Source organism: Saccoglossus kowalevskii, chromosome 5, assembly GCF_978046115.1.
Source record: "Saccoglossus kowalevskii chromosome 5, keSacKowa6.1, whole genome shotgun sequence".
Taxonomy (NCBI): domain Eukaryota; kingdom Metazoa; phylum Hemichordata; class Enteropneusta; family Harrimaniidae; genus Saccoglossus; species Saccoglossus kowalevskii.
In genome coordinates this window covers 23,667,556-23,691,049 of record NC_140645.1, presented here as the reverse complement: position 1 = coordinate 23,691,049, position 23,494 = coordinate 23,667,556, and the positions used below count along the sequence as shown (strand labels likewise).

At 34.4% G+C, this 23,494-nt stretch overlaps 2 protein-coding genes across 2 annotated transcripts; both read left to right on the top strand.

Moving 5' to 3' along the window:
* The first annotated feature begins 24 nt into the window (after window positions 1-24).
* LOC146745910 (histamine N-methyltransferase-like) lies at window positions 25-5,883 on the top strand. The gene is made up of 4 exons (XM_085499642.1): window positions 25-138; window positions 1,814-2,008; window positions 2,424-2,741; window positions 5,082-5,883. Exons 2-4 carry the CDS (start codon window positions 1,825-1,827, stop codon window positions 5,432-5,434), a joined length of 855 nt encoding a protein of 284 aa, XP_085355768.1. The 5' UTR covers window positions 25-138; window positions 1,814-1,824; the 3' UTR covers window positions 5,435-5,883.
* Window positions 5,884-16,611: 10,728 nt separating this feature from the next.
* LOC144344211 (carnosine N-methyltransferase 2-like) lies at window positions 16,612-21,712 on the top strand. The gene is made up of 3 exons (XM_085498807.1): window positions 16,612-16,618; window positions 17,118-17,435; window positions 20,212-21,712. The coding sequence occupies exons 1-3, from the start codon at window positions 16,612-16,614 to the stop codon at window positions 20,562-20,564; spliced, it is 678 nt and encodes a 225-aa protein (XP_085354933.1). The 3' UTR covers window positions 20,565-21,712.
* Window positions 21,713-23,494: the final 1,782 nt, after the last annotated feature.

Genomic DNA, 23,494 nt, shown 5'->3' with positions numbered 1-23,494 from the left:
TCACGTGATTATTTATAGGATAGGCCAGTTTGCATTTATAATGAGCATACATTTGCATAAGAGCATCTCAGTCTGTTCCTGACCACCACCATAATCAGAACCACCGCACCGTTAATATATATCTGTTTAACGGAATATGTAAGTTATATTATAATATTTCTATATTGGCATTATCTAATATATATTCTCTGTATTAATAGGACGACAGATCTCTCGATATTCCGTCAACGTTTATATAAATAACACAATGATGTTTGAGAGGTACACAAAGTTGTACACAAAAAGTATTTGTTAATTCTCAATCAGTATCTTTATGGTATCAGTATGCACTTCAGATACTACAATATATAGTAACAAAAACTGACATCATCACATGCACCTCTCCGGTGATCTCTTGTTGCTTACCCTATACATACAATTATACTAATTTTGTATATTCTAAGTTACGTAAGGAAACAATAGTAAACAACAATACCTTGAATTTAGGCCGCTATAATTCATAATGTAGCAATATTGTAGTATTATATACAAGGCTGTATATTTGTGTATAATTACATTACTCAACTATGTTTTGCTAATGGGTTTAATGTTCTGTTTTTATGTTATAATTATATTATATTATACTATCTTAGACTATTACATTATCAGCGATAAAGCATACAAATAACACTTTTACTGTGCTTGAAAATGGCTGTTGGGTTTTGTGTGTTTTTATTTTCATATTGTAGAAATAAACGATGGCAGATGGTCTATTTTTACCTAATTCATTATAATATACGCGACCTGCGCACTAAAAAAAAATAAATCTAGGTCACTGCGCAATAATTGTACCCACGACGTTGTCCTACGAAGTATATTGATCATATTAATACTGTATGTTAGTTCTACGAGTTCAATCGACATAAACGCTTCAAACAATACGATATAACATACAGATGGGATATTCAACGAATAATAAACTAAGTTTGATACGTATTATTTCAGTATCGAATATGCAATGTATGCATGTAAACACATTTGGGTAGTCTCTGTAACTATTTGTGCTTGGAATTACTCATTTTCAGGTGTATATGCCCTCTACGTAAAGCAAAACAACCTTCGAAGAGTCTACCAACAAATTCCAAATCAAGTAAAAGTGAATACTACTTAATTGAACGTGTTGTGTTCTTCAAAATACATTTCATCATTTAAGTTTCTCATGTCACAGAATTAAATCCTGACTGAAATGGTCACTATTGTTATGAACAGGAGCTTCCTGTTCAGGGAAGGGGGAACTTCGTCTCGCTTGGTTGATAACACTTACATGTAGAATTACCAGATTCGACCCCCAAATGAATATACATTAGTTCATATCAGATAGTCCAGTATTGAGAATATGAATTATAGATAGCAACTGCAAACTCACATTGGTAGATTCCAATTCCAATTGTCTTTCCAGAATTGTAAACAAGTATGACCTGTGAATCACCTTTATGACAGTTATCACACGGCAATGCACACCGTTTCATCCCATGATTCCATGCAAACCTCTATTTGTAAGGTTGAGGTAATATAAAAACCATAGAACAAAGGTTGCTGACTTGTAGTAACATTGGCTTAGTCTTGCACCGTCCTTAGTTTGAATGCACATCAAAACTGCATTTGAATAAGAAGAAGACATATACACGCGAATGTGAAATAAGAATAAACTTATTTGCAGCATTGTGCTTTTAGTAGTTTAGTAGTGTCCGATCTATCAGCTGTGGCTACTCCTCCCTCCCATCTCTTCTGGTCGATTATATTAAGTGTTTTATTGTTGATTCCTTTCTTCCAGCTGTCGTAGCGATGGCAGAGCCAATAAAGTCTATCGTTCATGACCTTGTCTATTACCATGCCATTCTTGGAGAATTCAGAAGTAAAGGATACTTTGTTGATAGCGATAAAATGGCGAATGATATAAAAGTTATCTTGGATTTGAAATTGGATCAAACAAAAGAACTTAAAATGATGGCAGTCGGGTGTGGGAATGGCAAGTCATGATTTTTTTGTATAATTAAGGAGAAGCTTTTAGTTATAGACTAATAATTTGTTCCACACTTTGGCAATATTTTTTTTGCCAAATGATAATACTGTTTGCCACAAATGTTGTGTCATTGAATATATCCAATAATAAAAATATCAATTAGATGTAAGGCTACTCATTATTCAATACTCCTAATTCTAATTCCTCTGTTAACCCCACACATAGCAACAAATTGAAAAAAAACTGATATTCTGTGTAAGGTGTTGGCCATATTTGAAATGCTTTACGATTGTATAATCGCGTAATATACTATAAAATATGCGAATTATAATAATGGTTTTGTGCCACATCCATTTCCAACTGCATAGCAATTTTCCTGCAACAGACAATGATTTATTTATTGTATCATAAACACCTCTAGGACAGTCGGATGAGCCAATCATAGACAACTTACTGACTAAGCACGCATCTATCAGATATATAGCAGTTGATCCTGCTATTGAAGAACTTGCAAAGTTTAAACAATTGGTGGAGAATAACAAAGATAAATGGACGAATGTTGTCTTTGACTTCCACGCTATTACCATTGAAGAATATTTAGAGTCAAGTAAAGCAGAACACTATGATTTGATTGTTGCAACACATGCTGCTTATCATTTTAAAGATGTAGAAAATACGATGATTGAATTGTATAACTGTCTTGTTAAAGGTGGAATATTGTTATCAACAATGTGTGAAGGTAAGTGGAAATAACTTTGAACTTTATACAGAACTTGTATAGTGAATTTCACACTTTCGAAGCTTTTATTATTATCAGCGGATCAACACAATCGCATATTATTGTCCAAAAAATCATATACGTAATAATCGGCATCATCAAATCATTATTATCATCCACAAGTGTATTCTCTTGTTTTTTGTAGTAATACCTTCTTGTTTATCGACCTGCTCCAGTACCAAACAAACACATAACATGTGATATGACCAACTTCTGTTCATTTGTAGTGTATAATATAAATGAATTGAAGTTTCTTTACAAAACACTCCCTGTTGGACACCTTGCCTTTACGAACAAATGTTTCCAATTGCCTGGACCGCTGAGCTGATATTGAAATCCTTTGTTTGTTTGCAACATGGCTAGTTGTATTCTGACATTCCGTGAAATCTTTATCAGCAAGAGTAGGCTGTATTATAATGACACATTAAACTGTGCAGTGTATTATAATACGACAGCTTCCTCCTGAAAAAATAATACAATGGCATTATTTAAACAATAGCTTATTAAAAGACAACTGGTAAAAATGATGTAGTAATGGCATATTTGATCTTTGATAATGTGCACTTTTCTGGGAATGCGCTCCAATATATTTCAATATATTTATTTTCATATATAATTAAAAACAAGAATGCAGACCAGTCAAACATACAATGCAACACATGAATTACATGGAACACACATTTATTTGGCATAATAAGATTTTTGCTTGGTACGGCGTTCGTAGTATTGCACGCACTAAAGTTCATTAATGAACGTGGGCTTCGTCATTCACCAACGTGAATGAATGGAAAGTTTATCTCTGATGTGGTGAGATTTCTATGGTAGCTCTCTCGTCGTTACTAATGTCAGCAGATTCATTTGATGAATGTAGATTTTAAGCTCGTGCATGCTGAGTAAAAATCATAGACTGCCAAGTACAGTACTGTTGTTTTGTCCTTTCTCCAACACATGTCCTTATGCACATCATATTTTTGTATCTAGGCCTTCCACATTAGTTTTAATGACAGATGCCAAGTTTGGTTGTTTGCCATGTGGGGTATGAACTTTGTTTCCCCTTCACATCACCAACCATCGTTCTAGTCCAACTAATGATGTCCTGAAAAGTCCGGATCTATTGTAATATTTCCCAACAATGATGTCTATTGACGCTCTTGCACACACTGTACATTCAATCACAAATTTCTCTGATCCACTTGCCTTATATACTTTTCCAGTCCACCAATACATGTACATTTTTAGCACATGCTCCATTATTTCAACTTAATCAATCAGGCATATGATAATTCTCATCATTTGCTTAATAACTGATTCTTTCTTGAACCACAAAATCATGGATTGTCTGGAGTGTTATAGGCTCATATGTAGACCCACTATATTACCACGTGGTATTAGACTATCATGAAATATTATAACCATGTGGACAGAAATTAACATTTCTAGTACAACTGAATAAGACACAGTATTCAAATTTGCTCATATCTACAAGATTACTACTCTGTCTGTCAAATACTATAATGATATTCTAAAGAGTAAATGCTGAGATGTTGTCTATCTACCATTAGTCACACACTATATTATATTGCAGTCAATAGATAATATTCTCCATGTCTTGCTGGCAGATGATGTATCCACATCCTTGCCAAAACAAGGGCAGAACAAAATTTGACACTTTGAACTGGTGGAAATACCAATTATTGAGTTTACCTAATAGGAGATGGATAATGCATATAAGAAAAATCCTGTTTGATATCTATTATGATTAAACAATTCTTTCAGTTATGTACACAAAAAGGTTACAAGAGTTACAAGAGCTGCATGTTTTTCATTGACATTGGCATTTTTTTTTACCTCGAGCTTGTGTCATTATATACATAGTCATTTATTTCGGGATTGTATATTATTTTATTTTTTCACAAAGGCATGGCACGTTATCGAAGACTCATAAACATATTGCCATGGCAACAGCTATGATAAACAACCTGATTAAGATAGATTGGCGTCCTGGCTTACTAAACATTAGGGTCACTGAACATTGCTAATGGGGAAGAGGGTCTACAGCTGCTTAAAGTATATACCGTGAATATTAGGACGTACAGTGATGAGCAACATTATTGGATTCAGTATACCCACTTTAATCAGGCTGTCTGACAATATACGGTTCATTCAAACTAGGAATTAGAGTGGATTTTAGTATATTGACATAGAATCACATGCATGTTGCTTTCCTATGATGTCTGTTAAAGCCATCGCCAACAGCAAAAATGTCGAACAAACTTAATAACTGCGTTCTGTTTGCACTAGGTAACAGGATAAAACTGTTTTCACTAATCAGACAGTACTACAAAGACCCGCTGTATCACTTTATTGGAGCTGCTGACATAGAGAATATCTTCAAACGTAGAGTTCCGAACATCCGATACAAGGTTACAAAGTGCGAATTTCGGATTGACGTCAGTGAAAGCTTTGATGAAGAATCTCAAGCAGGTTGCCGTATGATTGATTTCATAACTACGGTTCATAAGTTTAATGAAACATGTACACCTAAAATAAAGAAAACCATACTAGAGTATCTGCGAAATGAGTGTTGTGAAAAAGAGGGGAATAAGTTAATTTCTAGCACAGGTGTAACAGCTTCATTTTTTTTCAAAGATTAAATTCATTGGGAGTTTCACAAATAATCTATATTCCAGTTGATCAGTTGAAAGTAACCTAAGATAATCAAATCCCTTGGAATAAATAAGTCATTCAAATAATGTCTTGTTAAACTTTTCTTATGTTTTTCTAATAATCGACATCTATCCACACAATGTAAAATAGTGTTATTTTTGATAGAGATGCATGATGAAGTCAATTAGCGAATTGATGTAATAAATCGTGAATTAGAGGGGGATACTATTTATACTATACATACAATTAGACCGGCAATCTGGATTTGTGACAAAGAAATGAGGGAAAATATGTGATATTGCTATAAGTGGTTGTCATCTTTTAATATTGATATTTATGTAATTCAGAATTTTGTTGGTATAGACATGTGAATTTGAAGTTTAGGTTGAAATCTAATTCAATGATAAAAATAAAGCTCTTAGCAATAAATACAAAATGTTGTCTACCCAGTGTTACAATTGTTGTAATGTACATGTTCACCACTGATATGAATTTCTCGACAAGTGTCACATATGAATTCAAAAGTCACATTTGTGTTCACCCATGACAGTGTATATTTTTGATACATTAAACAAAACGTCATTTTCGATAGGTAGTACTTTACGTTTATTGTAAATCATTAATAAAAAGAGGTCAGTATCAAGTCAATTGTCCGACGTATCAAATTGTCCATGTATTTAATTCACTATGATGTGCTGAAATTGTTTGCTAATTGATCCTATCTGAACCTAATCATAATCAGCATGTACATTACTTACAAGTGTATACCACCACTCTGAGGCTCAGCACTTACCTACAAATAAGTAAGATATTATCAACTTACAATAAAAAAACAAACATAATCGTCTCCCATCTAGTATATGTATAACTAAAAGGCTGATGTAGAAAATGTGAACAAACTTCTGATACAACTAGATGTGAAAAAAGATGAATCTTTCATTGATCTACAACAAGACACTTGTAAATCAGTTCTCCGTTTTGATAGACTGTTAGCAACAGTGTCATGAACGATGAGAGTAAAATGTAGTAATAGAATGCATAATAGTAATCACATAGTATTTGTTATTTAGGTGTTATGCAACACTTGTGCTAATCGCCACCAATGGTTTTTTTTGTATCGTGTTCCATGGAGATTGTATACTGACTCCGTTTTAGTCATGATATGAAGAAAACATGTTAGTGGTTTACACGTTAGGTTATTCAATTGTTGCCATGTATTCCTAAATGCGTTTTCAGCTTGCTGTAATATGGATTTTTTAAAACATTTATCAATATTTTATATAACACTAATTCATGAAATGAATGATTAATTCACCATCTGCCATACACAACACAGTTTCGGCTTCAACTTTCTTGTCGACAAATCGTTGGAACAAAGTTGTTAATCCAAGGCGTTCAAGAATTGTTCCTATTATGAATGGCAGCTCAATGAAAAGGGAAGTACGCCCTCTATAAAAAAAACGACCATAATAAACTACCGTTTATACGTAATATAATACTCTATACGCATGTAAACATAACATACGCCCTCAATATATTAGAAAGTGTAGGGCGTACACTATTGCATGCAGTGTAAATGTACTGTATTTAACTTTTCAAAGCATACCCTGATTTTGATTTAAAAACAGTTATTTAAAAGTTAGTGGCCTTTTTATTAGTGTTTCCATTGAAATGTGTTTATACAATGCTCTTTGAAACATTCACACTTAAATCGTTCACAATTAACAGAGCCGCTAATTGTCATCTCTATTATTTCTGTACCAGTGACGACATTGAAAGCAAACGAAGCCACTTACTTAGGATAGACCTAAATAATTAACCCTTAAAATGTCATTGAAAACAAATGAACGTCAAAAAGTTAAATAGTTTTAAAGTTGAAATGAAACTGAGATAATTACCATTTTGTAAAAAAAAATTATAAAACGAATCATTCGCTACATATGTGTAACTTATAGAAATACCCGGAATCGAGGCACACACAACTACATATTTGCTGCTTTGAGCCATAAATAGATCCGCTATTTTCCAAGGTGTCAACAAAGGGGCGGTCTTTATGTAAATTCAGGAGATGACAGCTGACCGTGTCAAACTCCTTTGTCGGCGATTGAGGTTTGATATGTAACATATGGCTCTGACCTGTGGGTCATTCACGGCGCGTGGTGAAGTTGGCATTTCCTGTTACTAATAATTGCTTTTAATCGTTCTGTTTGTTTGTTCCATGTGTCTTTGCTTTATATGTTTTTTTTTCCAATACAAAATTGCTATAGCTAAAAGGTAAAATAACTTCCGATTTGGGGTTACGATTATTGCTTTCTGAGCACGGTTCATAACCCTATGTTCAGGCGGTATTTTTATTTTACTCTTTGGTGTCTGACCAATCTTCGACTGACAGTATGAAACGAACAGAAAGACGTCCAAATAAAAATCAAAAGGCAGAAATCAATTGACACCCGCAATAGAGCTACGAAACCGCAGCTACGGCAAGACGCGTGCAGCCGAAATCACGTGTCATATTTATTCTAAATAAATTACAAGACCAAGAATGCGTGTTGCCCACGCAAGTAGCTATGGGCCTACAGCTAGTGAGCTCTGTTCATGATAACAATGAGAACGTTCACAAAGAAAGAAATAAAAAAAGTCGAAAGAAGTACAGTACACAATACCGGAGGAAAATATGTTTTCTGGCGGAGGGATCCATGATTGACAAAATCGAAACGCCACCGGCTACATCGAATAATCATTCATGCAGTAAGTCATTGACTGATTTGTTATTTATTATATATGGTAATTTATCGTTGTTCATATATAACGAGATCGGCAAACTATTATAACATTTCAGCGAAGTTCGCCATACTGTGATCTCCGGCACGGTAAAATAGTTTAATGTATAAATAAAATGTGTTGAATTCACTATATATTACTGTACACGAGAGTGCCTGAACGTGCTGTTCACAGTTTAGTGTATGTGTGAAAAACTGCATCTTCCTTGCCATGTTGCTGGTTTTGCGACAGGAAGTTGAAGGCTTGTTTTCTGGTCGGTTGAGGTGTCGATCTGCTATCCAATAAACACACGTTTTCACTCATTGTAAGGACCAGCAATTGTAGAACATTTGCATTTTTCCGCAAACCACGATGACCCAAAACTGGTACTGAAAGTCATCGATAAGTTTGAAAGAGCGGGGTAAGACTCCACATTTTATTGGATTATTAACTATATTACTCACCAAACAAAAATGAAATGTACCGTAATTACGTCTAATACATTATTATTATTATTATTATTATTATTATTATTATTATTATTATTATTATTATTATTATTATTATTATTTATTACCATGCTAATCCAAATTTGGTTGCTTGAACAATTTCGCCGGCGTCCCCTATTTTTGCGATTTAAAAAAAATGAATGCCAGGCTAGTTAGTTTATTTTAGAAAGCTGGTGAACGTCTGGCAAGAAAAAATGGAGGCCGAACGTGTGTAGGATCTAACATAGATCGTATTTCGCCCACTTTGTCTTTGTTTGCTACCATTATGATTTTTTTAGAATAAATAATAGCTTATAGTAAAAAAATTTTACCCTTCAAGTTAATCAAAATAAATACATGTAAATAAATAAATAGATTGTACTTGTCATCTTTGTTTGGGTTTTCTCAACCTTCGTCGCTTGTTTGTTTTTCGCTGAGCTTTCACCTATTTGGTGGACTTGTATTCTGAATCCCTTACTCTGATGACATCCAAATTTATCCATGCTAACAGGCTCAGTGCATTAACATGTAGCTCTGTAGCCATGTTTGCAGCCAGCTGTCCATGGTTAAAAATAAAAACATTCACATTATTCCCAAGGGATATCTCATTTGACCCATGCCTTCGGTCTTTTGGCAGCATGCCCCACATCACATACTAGTAGTGGAGACTTTCATTCTGGATTTGTGAGGCCATGCTTGACTCCCTCCAGCACCTTTTCGTCTTTCAACTTGCTTTTCACAGGCTGAACTACATTGGCGATTGCTGGTGCTTCGGGCGTCTGTAATGGCATGTATGTACACTTGCAACAACTGCATCCTTCCCAGTTTCCATGATTTGGTTATTCACTTGAGCTAGAATAATGGTTCAAAATAGCTTGTGTTTGTTTACTCATGGCTGCCACATTCCCTGAATACAAAGAAAATGTGATACTAATTAACGTGTGCATATTTGTTGCCAGCATGACAACATGGAAATTGCAAAACTTGATGTAGTGACATGAATTATATAACAGAAAACTTGGGACTGATTTTGTCAACCAAAACGGTGTTGTTTATCTAAACTAAACTTTTTCCTCCAGAAAACGTATCTTAGGTAGCAATTTCTTTGATAGGAAATGCTGAAAATGTTATTTTGATTTGACATAACACAGTTAAACATAATGCTGAATATAAAAAATGCCAGTCTAACTAGTTTTCAAGAAAACAGTGTTTAAATCTGTGTGAAATATTATGTTACCTGCCAAACAACAGCACTAATAAGTAACCATTATTTTGCCTTATTGCAGCACCATGGAAAGTCTGGAACGCATTGTCAACCTTGATCGGCCTGTCAAACTTGTTTTTCATCATCCAACTTTTTACCTAATTTTAAAGTAAGGAAAAACTAGAATATATATATATATATATAATGGTCAAAAACATATTTCTTTGACATGCAGCTATGAATAATATGACTGTTTAATTCGTCATGTACACATATTCCCATTAAGTGCGTAAACAGAAGTTTGTTTTGCTTGTATGCTAAAAATAAAAACCATGGAACATTTGCCCAAGACTTTTAACTCTGTTTGCTGGCCGATTCAATAATCCTTTTATATACATGCACATTATATACAATGAAATAAAATGCAGGAAACTGGCCATTTACCGAAAAATAGTGTGAATACCTGAAATTGTGATTTTTTATTTAGATTGTTTAAAATAGTATGTAAGCGCCAGCAGCCTCCATACTTTTCAAGGAACCGTCATGATTCATAGTACAACATGGTGCATGCTGTAAATAACACTTTACATACTTCATGCCTTCATGTTTATATTCCCACTTACTGCGCTGGACACAACTGTTTGACATGATGTGTCGGTCTAACATTTTGCCTGAAAAAAAGAAGCTGGAATTATAATGTACACTCATCATTCGAAAATCAAAATTTCTGAACATGTCAAATTATAATTTGTATTGTAAATATTATTCTCCACGTGTTAGTGCTAATTCACAACGTATATATATCACAACTGCCAACACCTTTTTATGCTGAAACCATTTTTTTACTGCCACGCTGAAACGTATATTTAAAGTGGACACAGGAAATTAAACATTCGATTAATTGACAATGGTATTACTCACCCGTGACGACGGAAATGACACTGACGAAACCTCTTGATATCCAAGAACCATCAACTGACACAGCAATGTTGACCGTTTCGTCCGAAGTGGCTATTTTGCCGTTTTTTAACTTCAGATCTCGCACTTCTTTAGCAGCTGCGTTGAATTCATTCAAAAAATATCTTGTTGGCAAGGGCTTCACAGTGTTCCTTATAAGGGTGATCCGAAACAGGTGGCGGAAGTCTGACATAACTAGTATATAATTATATTAAAGCTCTACGGCCTCTGCCAACTGCCCATATTCCCAATAAAATCTGTTGACTTCAAAGTGTTTATCAATTTTGGTCGAAGATGTTAACTCCGCAGCTTGGTCACATTCATGGTTAGAACAGATGAATGCGAATTGACTGTCCCATCCTTGCCGAGATCGTTCACAAAACGTCAAAGTTCTCACTTTACATAGTGCGCATACCACAACCTGCTGTAAACATTTGTTCAGGGGATGGACGCCTATCACTCGAATAATTTCTTAACTTGTTTCTGTGGGTGGATCTATGTCTGCAGACACCAGTTTACTGGCCGATGCGGACGATGGTTGCGTGTTTTCTTCAGTTGAAGCATTGTGTTCCTATTCGGACTTGAGAAAATATATCTGACATACTACTTCCAGAGTCCGGTGTTTTACTGTAACCTGTTGCTTGTTGTTGGATCTCACCCGGATGATTGTTTTTCAGCCACAACTTTCTTTCTTGCGGCATCGGATTGGAAACTTTCATCTTCGTCGAACCCTTCCTTTTTTTTATTCCACAAGCCATTGTCAAAAAAACGTATGTTTTTAAATAATAACACATGCTTGTGAGGGTAATATCACGATTTGTTGCCTGCCCAAGGGATGGTTGTTATGACCATAATATTGATGATGCCAGAGCCGAGCGCGAGGGCATCATCTATATTATGGTCATGACCAACAGCCCGAGGGCAGACAACAAATCGTGATATTGCCCGAATAACGATGTGTTATTTATTTTATCAGATCGAGCAGACATCTATCATGACAATCACAGCTACCATACATCACTCACACCCACTCTCCCACAAAATAACAACACTTATATTTGAAGTATGCAATATTTTATTTTATCTAATATAGCAAATTTCAGATTACTCAATAACATACATACATTGTTTGCTGGAGAAAAAAAAAACGAAATACGAATATTCTTTTTAGTAACCGTGTTTCAGCAATGTGAATTAGTCATATTATCGAGAATAACTTTTTTGAAATGTTATTTGATCATGCCGTGGAAGTGACTGAAATCACTTTCTCACTAAAGTATCACACCTATTCTCAAGCCACACAGTTTTAGAGCATTTTTGGCTAGCATTAGCGTGGAACGCGTACAAATGCTCACAGCGTAGAACGCTCTGCAGCGACTCCGGCTGCAACGTTTCAGTGGCGTTGTTTTGCTTCATATAAAAAATACCCTACACATCAAAACAAAGTATCTTACTTAATATCCATTCTGACACGTTCACTGTCTATTTCGGATGACTAAAGTTCCTTCAAAATCACGAATGCAATCCCGAAAACAACAGCGGCCGGAGCAGCACCAGTGTTGCGAACGACAATTTGTTACATCCATGTGATAATATCCAATTAGCGGGCAATTTTTATTCAATGTCATGTGATCGAGTCTCAACCAATCACATCATCCGTAACAAAAGTGAGATGTGATAATAATAAAAATCGTACGTTGGATTGCGCAGGCGCAGAAAGCAACAAAATGACGCAAGTAACGCTGTATGCAAATTAACCCATTAAAAACAATAACATTTGTTTTATTTGAATAACTTGTAGTAGAACTTTTAAATTTTGCAGAACAAAGACGTTTATAGGTAGATTTGAAAAAAAATATTAAAAAAAACGGAAAAGTGCACATGTTGGTATTTCTGTGCTTTATTTTCTATTGTATTTCTGTATTGTTAGTGGCTCATTTTAAATTCACTTTTGTACATTATGCCTGCCAAAGAAATAGGTGAAGTTGCAATGAGAAACAGACAGAGATAGAGATTTTATGAAGCTGTAGTTTGAAATAAAATTTGTATTCTGACGCACAGCAGCTGCACAGTTGGGGAGTGGTGTCATTTGCGTGATGTTTGGATTGCAGTTGAAAACTCTGATATATCTCGATGGCCTGAGAAACACGTGACCCAAACGGAGGCTGAATAAGTTCTGTGAAGAAGTAAAATATTTAGGATATTGGGGCTACCCTCCTGCAAATTGCCAAGACAGTTATATCACTTCATGAACTAACAGACAAGAACAGATGTTCGATTAAGATGACATCATCTCAGACACTTTTATGGGGCGAACAATCTTGATATGTCCAGGAATGGACTACAGTGGCAGTTATATTTTAACTACATCACCTTATGTTGATTGTTGATACATTTTAAATCCCCTGACAGTATCTGGTGACCACCGGTGGGTACATTATCACTGCTTTTCACACCCACCACGCATAATTAAAACTTGCATTATTATAAGATTAAGTTTTGACCATATTATTACATTTCGTTTTTATCATTCACTAGAACCTCATAAAAATATGCTAGAGGAAGGGAGATCCACCTGTACAGAATACATCACCTAACCGAGATTACATGTCGGAAGTCTTGGAAATTTCCAAGATAAATGAACCTGACTTTAAATAGGACAAAAGTGACTAAAGACAGAGGACGCCTGGCAGGATGCCACATGCAACACAGATTTTCCAACCTGTTCTCGTTGTATGTCTCTATTGTACAAGAGATAACAGCATCAGTCATTGTAAGCTCATAAACTAGTGTTCTCTATCTTAGTGTCATTCATGACTTGTTAAGTTTAGATCACCACCAGCACATACTAATTTAACATTTTTATTAATTTGCATTCTGCCATCACATCTAGGGAAATACGTTTGCACATATAACTATGTATGTTAAATAAATCATTCTTTTCGAGTAGTGATGTGTCGCATTAGACTATGGATAGCTTTTTTTATCAGTTTGATCTTTTTTATATGAACAGCAGAAGTTAATATCTATACCACTGGGTTTTTGAAACAAATTTTGAATGTCTTAGAATCTATTCCAAATGCCGGGACACCCGGGAAAATAAAGCAAAACAATTTATTGTGCCATACAATTAAAATACTGCTTTTTCACTTCCAATAGTGAGTCAAGTATATCATTCACAGTGACAATGATCGGTATACATCGGTAATGTTTATGGTCAGTGTTTTTAGTGCGCATTTCTAATATCTAGTTTTCCGGCATGTCACACTGGTTCACATGCTGTCAGTAGCAGCAATAACCGTTCTATAAATAACGATCACGATCACATGAATATTCATAAGATACGTCGGTTTGCATTTATAATGAGCATATATTCCCATATAAACGGCATCTCAGTCTGTTCCTGACCATCACCATCATCGTAACCACCGCAGCGCTAATGTATATAGCTGTTCAACGTAATATGTAAGTTATAATATAATATTTCTATATTGGAATTATCGAATATATATTCACTGTGTTAATATGGCGATATATCTGTCAATAGTCCCCCAACGTTTATATCAAGCTGATAATACAATGAGATTAGAGATATTGGACACAACAAATATTCTCATTCGGAGTGTTTATGGTATCATCATGAACTTCAAATACTTCAGATAGTTTATTATATATAAACAATTATACTAATTTTGTGTATTGCATGTTACACAAGAAAACAATAGTACAACAAGACCTTGAATTTAGGCCATTATAATTCATAATGCAGGGATATTGGAGTATATATAAAGCCTTATGTGTGTGTATGTTTTGCTATAGGGTTTAATGTTTTCATATTGTAATACTATATGGTGGTACATGTCAAACAATACAGCCAACACATGACACATTTACAATACTCGAAAATTGCTGTTGGGTTTTGTGAGTTTTTATTTTAGTATTGTAGAATTAAACGATGGTACATGGACTATTTTTACCTAATTCATTATAATCTATGCTACCTGCGCACCAAGACAAAATAAATCCCGGTTTAATGTTTAATGTTTATGGTCTGTGCATAATAATTGCCCCCACAACGTTTGTTGGTCGTATTAATACTGTATGTTAGTTGTATTAGTTCAATCAACACAACCGTCTCAAACAACAAGATATAACATACAAATAGAATATTCTGTGCTCCGAATTAGGATTACGTATAGTGATGTCTTTTTATAGAGGCTGTTCGAAGACACATTGCATACTATTACCTCGTTGGTACACTATTGTTTTTATCATTTTGGTAATTGTTTGTACGTGCTACGAATTTTGAAAGTCATTATAAAATGTAATGTTTTTTTTTCACTGAGCAGAGGAAGGCAACTTCACGGGAAATAAGAATTAAGCATTTTCAGCTTCATAATCCCTCTACATAAAGCAAAACAAACATCAGAGTCCAACAACAATAATCTACGATTTAAAAAATATTTAGTTTGTATTTTAGCAATTTGGCAACAATTTAAAAATATGCATGTGACTACAAATCCTGGACCAAATATTTTTTTTTTATAAATCGTACGTATTAATTATTTGTGTATGTTATTTCGTAACATACCACGACATAAACGTGGCAACTTCATTATATCCTATAGCTCCAAGTTTATTCTACTGATCTATGATATTGTTACTGGTTGGAATCAACAGATTAGGAAATATAGATAGTTACTGCAAACTCACATTGAAATTGAATGATATTAAATGGACTGACAACGAATTGTCAAATTGCAGGGAATTGGCAGCAAACATAACTGTTTACAGTTTGGGTAATGATGTAAATGACATTCTACAATCGCCCGGCTAAGATGCAGTAATTCAGTAGCATCAGCGCATCAGAGTTTATTATTTTGACCGAGCAGCATATTGTCACAGTGTGAGGCCTGTTGATATTGCGAGAGATACCCACATAATGCGCCCTGGACAAGGGGTTCTTTCACTGCTAGTCTGGGGTAGTCAAGACACGCACACCAAAATAGCAAGTTAAAAATCTTGGCTTTAATACTTCTCAAAATATTTACAAGAAACAAAACACAGAATAATACAACGCCAGTACCAGTTTCAGGTACACCACCAGGGTTTCCACAGGAGCCAATCAGAATGTGGTCTTGTTTGTAGCTGTCTCCCGATGACATGCAGGCACTGGAAGTAGTCAGTCAGTATATCAGTCAGTATATTCTTTGTTATTTAAGTCACAGCCACACCTGGAAGATTCCAACTGTCCTTCCAGAGTATAATCACCTTTATGACAGTTAAAACACGGCAATGCACACTGTTTCGTCTCAGGATTCCATGCACAACTCTATTTGCAAGGTTTGAGGTGATATAAAACAACATAGAAACATTGGCTTACTATCGCACTGTCCTTAGTTTGAATGCCCATCAAACGTTCATTTGAAATAAGAATCAACTGTGATTTGATACATTAAGCTGTTAGTAGTTGTAGTGTCCGATCTATCAGCAGTGGTTACTTCTTTCCATCTCTTTTGGTTGGTTATATTAAGTGAAATTAATGTTCATTTCTTTCTTCCAAGTGTCGTAGCAATGGCGGAGCCAATAAAAACTATCGTTCATGACCTCGTTTATTACCATGCCATCCTTGAAGAATATAAAAGTAAAGCATACTTTGTTGATAGCGATAAAATGGCGTATGATATAAAAGTTATCCTGGATTTGGAATTGGATCGAACAAAAGACCTGAAGGTGATTGCAGTCGGATGTGGAAATGGCAAGTCATAATTATGTTGTATAGACTACTAATTTGTCCCACAATTTGAAAGTATTTTATTTGCCAAATGGTATTACTGTTTGCATATTGCCGCAGATCATTGAATGTACCCAATAATAAAAACATCAATTAGATGCATGGCTACTTAATAGCTTCTACGCGTTTCTAGTTACCAACACATTGCTTACTTCAATTTACGGAAATAAACGCCGTGACATTGTTCAATTCTATTGTGGATATTCGACGATTTCGTGAGTAAATTGAACAACCGTTTTCTTTGAAAATGTAAATGATTCCAGTAGTAAATTACATGATGCTGATTTTTGTAGATACTCTGTGTAAAGTGTTGGCCATATTTAAATGTTTTACCATTGTATAATCGCGTAATATAATATAAACCCCGCGAATTATAATAATGGTTTTGTGCCACATCCATTTCCAACTGCATAGCAATTTTCCTTCAAGTGGCAATGATTTATTTATTGTATCATAAACACTTGTAGGAGAGTCGGATGAGCCAATCATAGACAACTTACTGACTAAACACCCGTCTATCAGATATATAGCCGTTGATTCTGCTGTTGACAAACTTGCACAGTTTAAACAATTGGTGGAGTATAACAAAGATAAATGGAAGAATGTTGTCTTTGACTTCCACGCTATTACCATTGAAGAATATTTAGAGACAAGTGAGGCAGAACACTATGATTTGATTGTTGCAACACATGCTGCTTATCATTTTAAAGATGTAGAAAATACTATGATTGAATTGTATAACAGTCTTGTTAAAGGTGGAATATTGTTGTCAACAATGTGTGATGGTAAGTTGAAATAACGTGGATTTTTACAAAAGTTGTTTAGTGAATTTTACAAGTCCAAAATTAACAAAACAAAACAGTGTATTTATTATACATTTAAAAAAATGAATGTTAAGCATAGAGCTTTGTTATACTATATAAATTCTACATTTACTATACATTCAATCTCTAAAATACCTATTTTATATATCTTAATATACATATAAGGATTAGTATTAAAACTTGTGAAGCTTTTATTATTATCAGCGGATCATCACAAAATTTGATCACTTTTTTGGAGTAACAATATACATATTCACATATTATTGTCTGAAAAATCATACATCAAATCATCATCAAATGTATTCTCTTGCATTATGTACTAATACCTTCTTGTTTATCGCCCTGCTCCAGTACAAAACCACCCGTATTTCAGGAGGCATTTGGTCTTAAGTTCAGTCATAGTGAAATCTGTCTTTTTGTATAAACAATTAAGACCATTTTCAAGCTTTGATTCCAATGACAAACTGATAGTTTTTACGTATTCTCAAAGAAGATTGCTCTGGTGGAAGCCAACTTAGGTTGATTCCACTCTTCGATGTGTAACGTGCCACACACATGTTGTTTATATGTTGATCTAATCTTGTGATGATATGACCAAATGATGGGTTTCTTTGCATAATGCTTCTTTGTTGGACACCTTGCCATTACGCACAGATGTTTCCAATTGCCTATGCCGCTGAACTGATATTAAACATCCTCTGTTTGTCTGCAACATTAGTTCAGCGAGATTTGACTGCATTATAATGGCACATTAATCTGTGCAGTATATAATATAACAGCTGGGAGAGTGTTTCTGGTGCTGGCTTCTTCCTGAAAAGTAATACCAAGGCATTATTTGCAATCAATAGCTTATTAAAAGTTAATTGATAAAATTGGCATAAGAATGACATATTTGACCTTTAATAATGTGTATTCTTTCAATATATTTAGATTCATATATAGTTGGAAACAAGAATGCACAGCAGTCAAACATACAATGCCACACATGATTTACATGGAGCTCGCATTCGCATAATAAGATGTTTGCTTGGTATGGCTTTCGTCTCTAGCAGTATTGCTCGCACCAAAGTTCATCAATAAACGTGGTCTTCACCATGCACTAACGTGGTTGAGCGGTGATGTTATCCCTGATGTAGTAAGATTGCTATGGTAGCTTTTCTCAATATTTTCAATGCAAGCAGATTGATTTGATGATTGCAGATAGTCTGCTTGTGCATGGTGAGTGAAACTCATACACTGCCAAATACAGTACTGTTGTTTTGCCTTTAACATATGTCCTTATACACATCTTATTTTTGTAACCAGGCCTTCCACATTAGGTTTCCAATGACAGATGCCAAGCTGGCTTGTTTGCCATGTCGGATATTAACTTTATTTCCTCTTCACCAATATCTTTACTTACATGATCATTGAATGACTTTACCAACAGTCGTTTTGGAACATCTAATGATGTCCTGACAAGTAATGTAATGCAATTGTAATGTTTTCCATTCATGACGTATATTGACCCACTTGCCAATACTTTAGATTCAACATCAAATTTCCCTAATCCACTATCCTCATATACCTTTCCAGTCCTCTATTATATTCACATCAGTCAGTCATGCTAAGATGTGTTTTAAATATTTTTGTTATTATAAAACATCTCTCCAACTTCATCGGTCATATATATCATAAGTCTATGGATTGTTTTGCATATCAGATGCGTTTCGATACCACGTGCTATTTAATTAACATGGAATATTATAACCATGTAGAGAGAAATTAAATACCCAAATCTGTTCATATCCACAATATCAATATTACTACTCTGTCTGCCAAATACCATAATTACATTCCAAAGAGTATTTACCATTATTCATACCCTATATTATATCGCATTCAATAGATAATATTCTCCATGTCTTGCTAGTAGATGGTACATCAACATTCTTGTCAAAACATCTTGAACTTGTGGAAATCCCAATTATTCAGTTTATTTTATTCACGAGATGGATAATGCATATCAGAAGAATCTGGTGTGATTCTTCAATAATTCGTTCAGTTATGTACTCCAACAAGTACCTAAATGCAGCTTCAAGAGCTGCCTGTATTGCATTCGCATTGGCATTTTTTTTACCTCGAGCTTGTGTCATAGTTCCAACAAAAGAAACATGCATTATTTGGGTAAAGTACACTGTGAATTTCTGGTAGCACAATATTCATGTACGTTGTTCTAATTATTTCATGGTGTAATCATATGACACATGTACGCCATGATTCAAACGAATGCCACAAGTTTGTCTGATCTTCATGAAATTCACTTCTTTCAAGGGTTATTGTTTTGTTCTTTAGCCTGTAGCTATTGGTATATATAACAAACGCCTAATTATTTTTAAAAAAAGGTGTAAGTAATTGTTATTAGACTTTTGACTTCGGCTGAAAAGTAATAAAGTAGCCTATTTGTGATTAATTCAAGTGTGTACTCTTTTGGATCGAACCTGGTATCTCTACTGTGTAAATGTACATCTGCAACGCGAGTTAAATTCCTTACAGGTCTACGCAGTTTTCGTAGCACCTAAATAACATACTATATTTCTTTGTACCTCGTACACACTGGCATTTTATGTAATGTCTTGTACAGTACTTTCACTGTACATTGACCACCAACATACCTTTTGTTAATGACCTTATATTTGTATTACAACTTACATAGAAATGTTGAACAAACTTAATCGATGCGTTCTGTTTGCACTAGGTAACAGGATGAAATTGCTTTCACTAATTGGACAGTACTACAAAGACCCGTTGTATCACTTTATTGGAACTTCTGACATAGAGAAAATTATGAAACGTAGAGTGCCGAACATCCGAAACAAGGATACAAGTAGCGAATATCGGATTGACGTCACTGAAAGCTTCGATGAAGAATCTCAAGCAGGTTGCCACATGATGGATTTCATAACTACCGTTTACAAGTTTAACGAAACATGTACACCTAAAATAAAGAAAACCATACGAGAGTATCTGCTAAATGAGTGTTGTCAAAAAGAGGGAAATAAGTTAATTTTTAGCACAAGTGTAACAGCTTCATTTTTCTTCAAAGATTAAATTCATTGGGAGTTTAACAAATATTCGAGTTATCAGTTGAAAGATTTTGGTATAAATAAGTTAATGTAATAATATTTTTTTTCAAAACTTCTGTTCTGTTTCTCCAATAATGAACATGTATCTACAGCAATGTAAGATAGTAATATTTTTGATATAGGAAAATACACATGCATATGTGTTTTTAAAATTGTTCAATTAGCGAATTAATGATGTAGAAAAATCGTAAATTAAGGAGATACACTGTTTATACTAGACATACAACATTCTGTCATATAATTTGAGTGTAATATTTCAATTTTGTGCTATTATTTTGAACAATGATCAACTTGTTTACGAGGAAATTCAAAATTGACAAAGATTGTACGATGACAAAGCCAAGGAATTCATTCGGATAAATAACTTATGATTTGTGACAAAGGAGAGAAGAACAATATGTGAAATTGATATGAGCGGTTGCTATCTTTTAATAGTGGCTTTTATGTAAATTGTATTCAGAAGATTTATTTTTGGTATGCACATGTGAATTTGCAGTTTAGGTTTTGGAGAACACTTTCAATCTCGTAAGGTTGTATTTGTATCAATGAACCAAATTGTGGTTTTCGAAAGTAGCTAAAATGCTAGGAATTGTATCTTCTTGACCAATAGATATAAACCACAATAAAGTAGCCAAAAATAACTTTATAACAACATGAAAAAAATAAGTTATCGCAACATCTCATTTGTATTAAACGTATTTGCTCGTTAATGTGTCTATTTACGAAATTTCTGTGTTGATCCTCGTAATGGGTATAAGTCAATATCAGGATTATTAGAGGCGTTTTCTTGTATCCTGTCGCATTCAATTTTACGGCGTTTAGCATCCGCATTTGTAACAGAGGGGAAACGTTATATCGTTTTAAACAACAACATTTCCTTTCCATACACAAGCTTAATATTAATAATATTATACGACAAATATCACTAGGTCATACACGTGAGTAATACATAGTAGTGCACCACCAATGACGCCTTATGTATATTGCATGATTAGATTAGTTATTGCTCGGAATATTTAGTAGTGAATTTGGTGAAACAGCTTTGTTTAGAGACAAATATGCTTATTTGTTATGTTAATATTATCAGTATAATAAACATACTATAACACAAAATTGTTCCAATTATTTAGATCGATCGTTGAGGAAAATCTACATCATATTTCTAATGAGGTTTAATTACGCATTGTACATTATTATAATATATAGTAGAAGAAAAACACGACCCACATGCCTATATTGAATGGGGATTCGATACTACATGCTATATTGTGCACATAACGCATGCATTAGCGTAGCGAAACTGTGGAATTGCCTATGGTTGCTGCATTTATCAAAATATGTCATGCAGACTTAGGGGACACGAAACGCCGTAGTGTAAAAATCCATCGTCTGAAAAAAACAGAATAAGAGCTGCCGTAAAGTCCAACCTAATTCAACCCCATACCACCGCAAAATAAATATTCAATGTGATTGAGTTACAGACAACAACAATTTAATCATGATAACGAAATTAAAACTGGTGGTCAAAAACCACGCGCCAACAACCCATCCTTCAGAAGGTTTGAAACAGGGTACCGTCCACTACGGGTGCCGTCTACCGAGTCATTAATATCTTTGATAGCAAAATCCGGGTTGTTTTTTGTCATTTGCATTTAGGATGTACAGCAAGTAAAGGTAGAAGGTCGTGAGACTGTTTTAATGTACTGACGATAAGTCTAACTAAAACAGATGCAGAGTTATAGGGAATTTTGTTAACAAATTGTCGCCTATACTTATAAACAAGTTAGCAACATAATATAGTCGAATTTGTTATGGCTAAATATAATAGTTCTTGAAACGCATACACAGAATATATTTGTACAATATTTAACTAATAAAATTTATTTGCCTGCCAGGTTAAGCACTCAGTGTAAATAATTAACCTCTATAAACAGCAGTATAATTCCCTAGCTATATTTAAATGCTACTGCATGCAAGGCATCATTGAGGCGCATATTCCGGGTAATACGGTTCATTTGTCTGCTTCCTAACTACTAATATATCAACATACCGTCTACTTTTAAGTTATACCATCTTTCAGCCAAGGTGATTGTGTTTCAATATATTTAGTGCCGGGTATAATATATACATATATTATGTTCAACTGTTTGTTAACGTTATTTTACGGATTTGGAATTACATATTTCTTAAATAATTTGTTCCATCGACTAACATTCAAAGTATAAAATAAGATATGATGTTTTAAAAACTAAACAAAATCTCTTCATAAATAATTAGTTTAATTTATACAATTAAAAATAATACTTTACCACTACGAGCAATTGTATGGTTTTGGTCATTAGTGCAAATTTCTGATATCTCATTTAATACGGGCATGCTCCTATTCTCAGGTGACCAATCATGTTACCCAAATTCACATGGTTCTAGTAGCAGCGACAACCGACCTTTCAATAATACGGATTACATGAAATAATGCCCTTCTATAGAGGCAAGTGTATTCGGTCTTGTCCGCGCGTCTGATTATGCAAATCTCGTAAAGGCCACTCAGGTGGAACATTCTGAAAGCAAAAGAAGAAAAAAAGGCTGACATTCCCTTATTGTGTAACCATAGTGACAGAGAATTACGTACATGTTTCTTTCCCACAATGTTTGGCAAGCATATTGTGGGCGTATATCTTACCGATTGGTAAGCATATATTATGTATATGAATATATTGTAGTAAGCATTTGCAAGTCTAGTTACCAGACCCAAAATACTTAATCTTAATACCTATGGGGGATAACATATGCCTAAATATATAAAGTAGATGTCACTATCGGACTTTGACTTGCGAGTTGGGATTTGGACGCCGAGATATTTGTCTGACTAGTAATGAGGTGGTCTATCTACAGTGT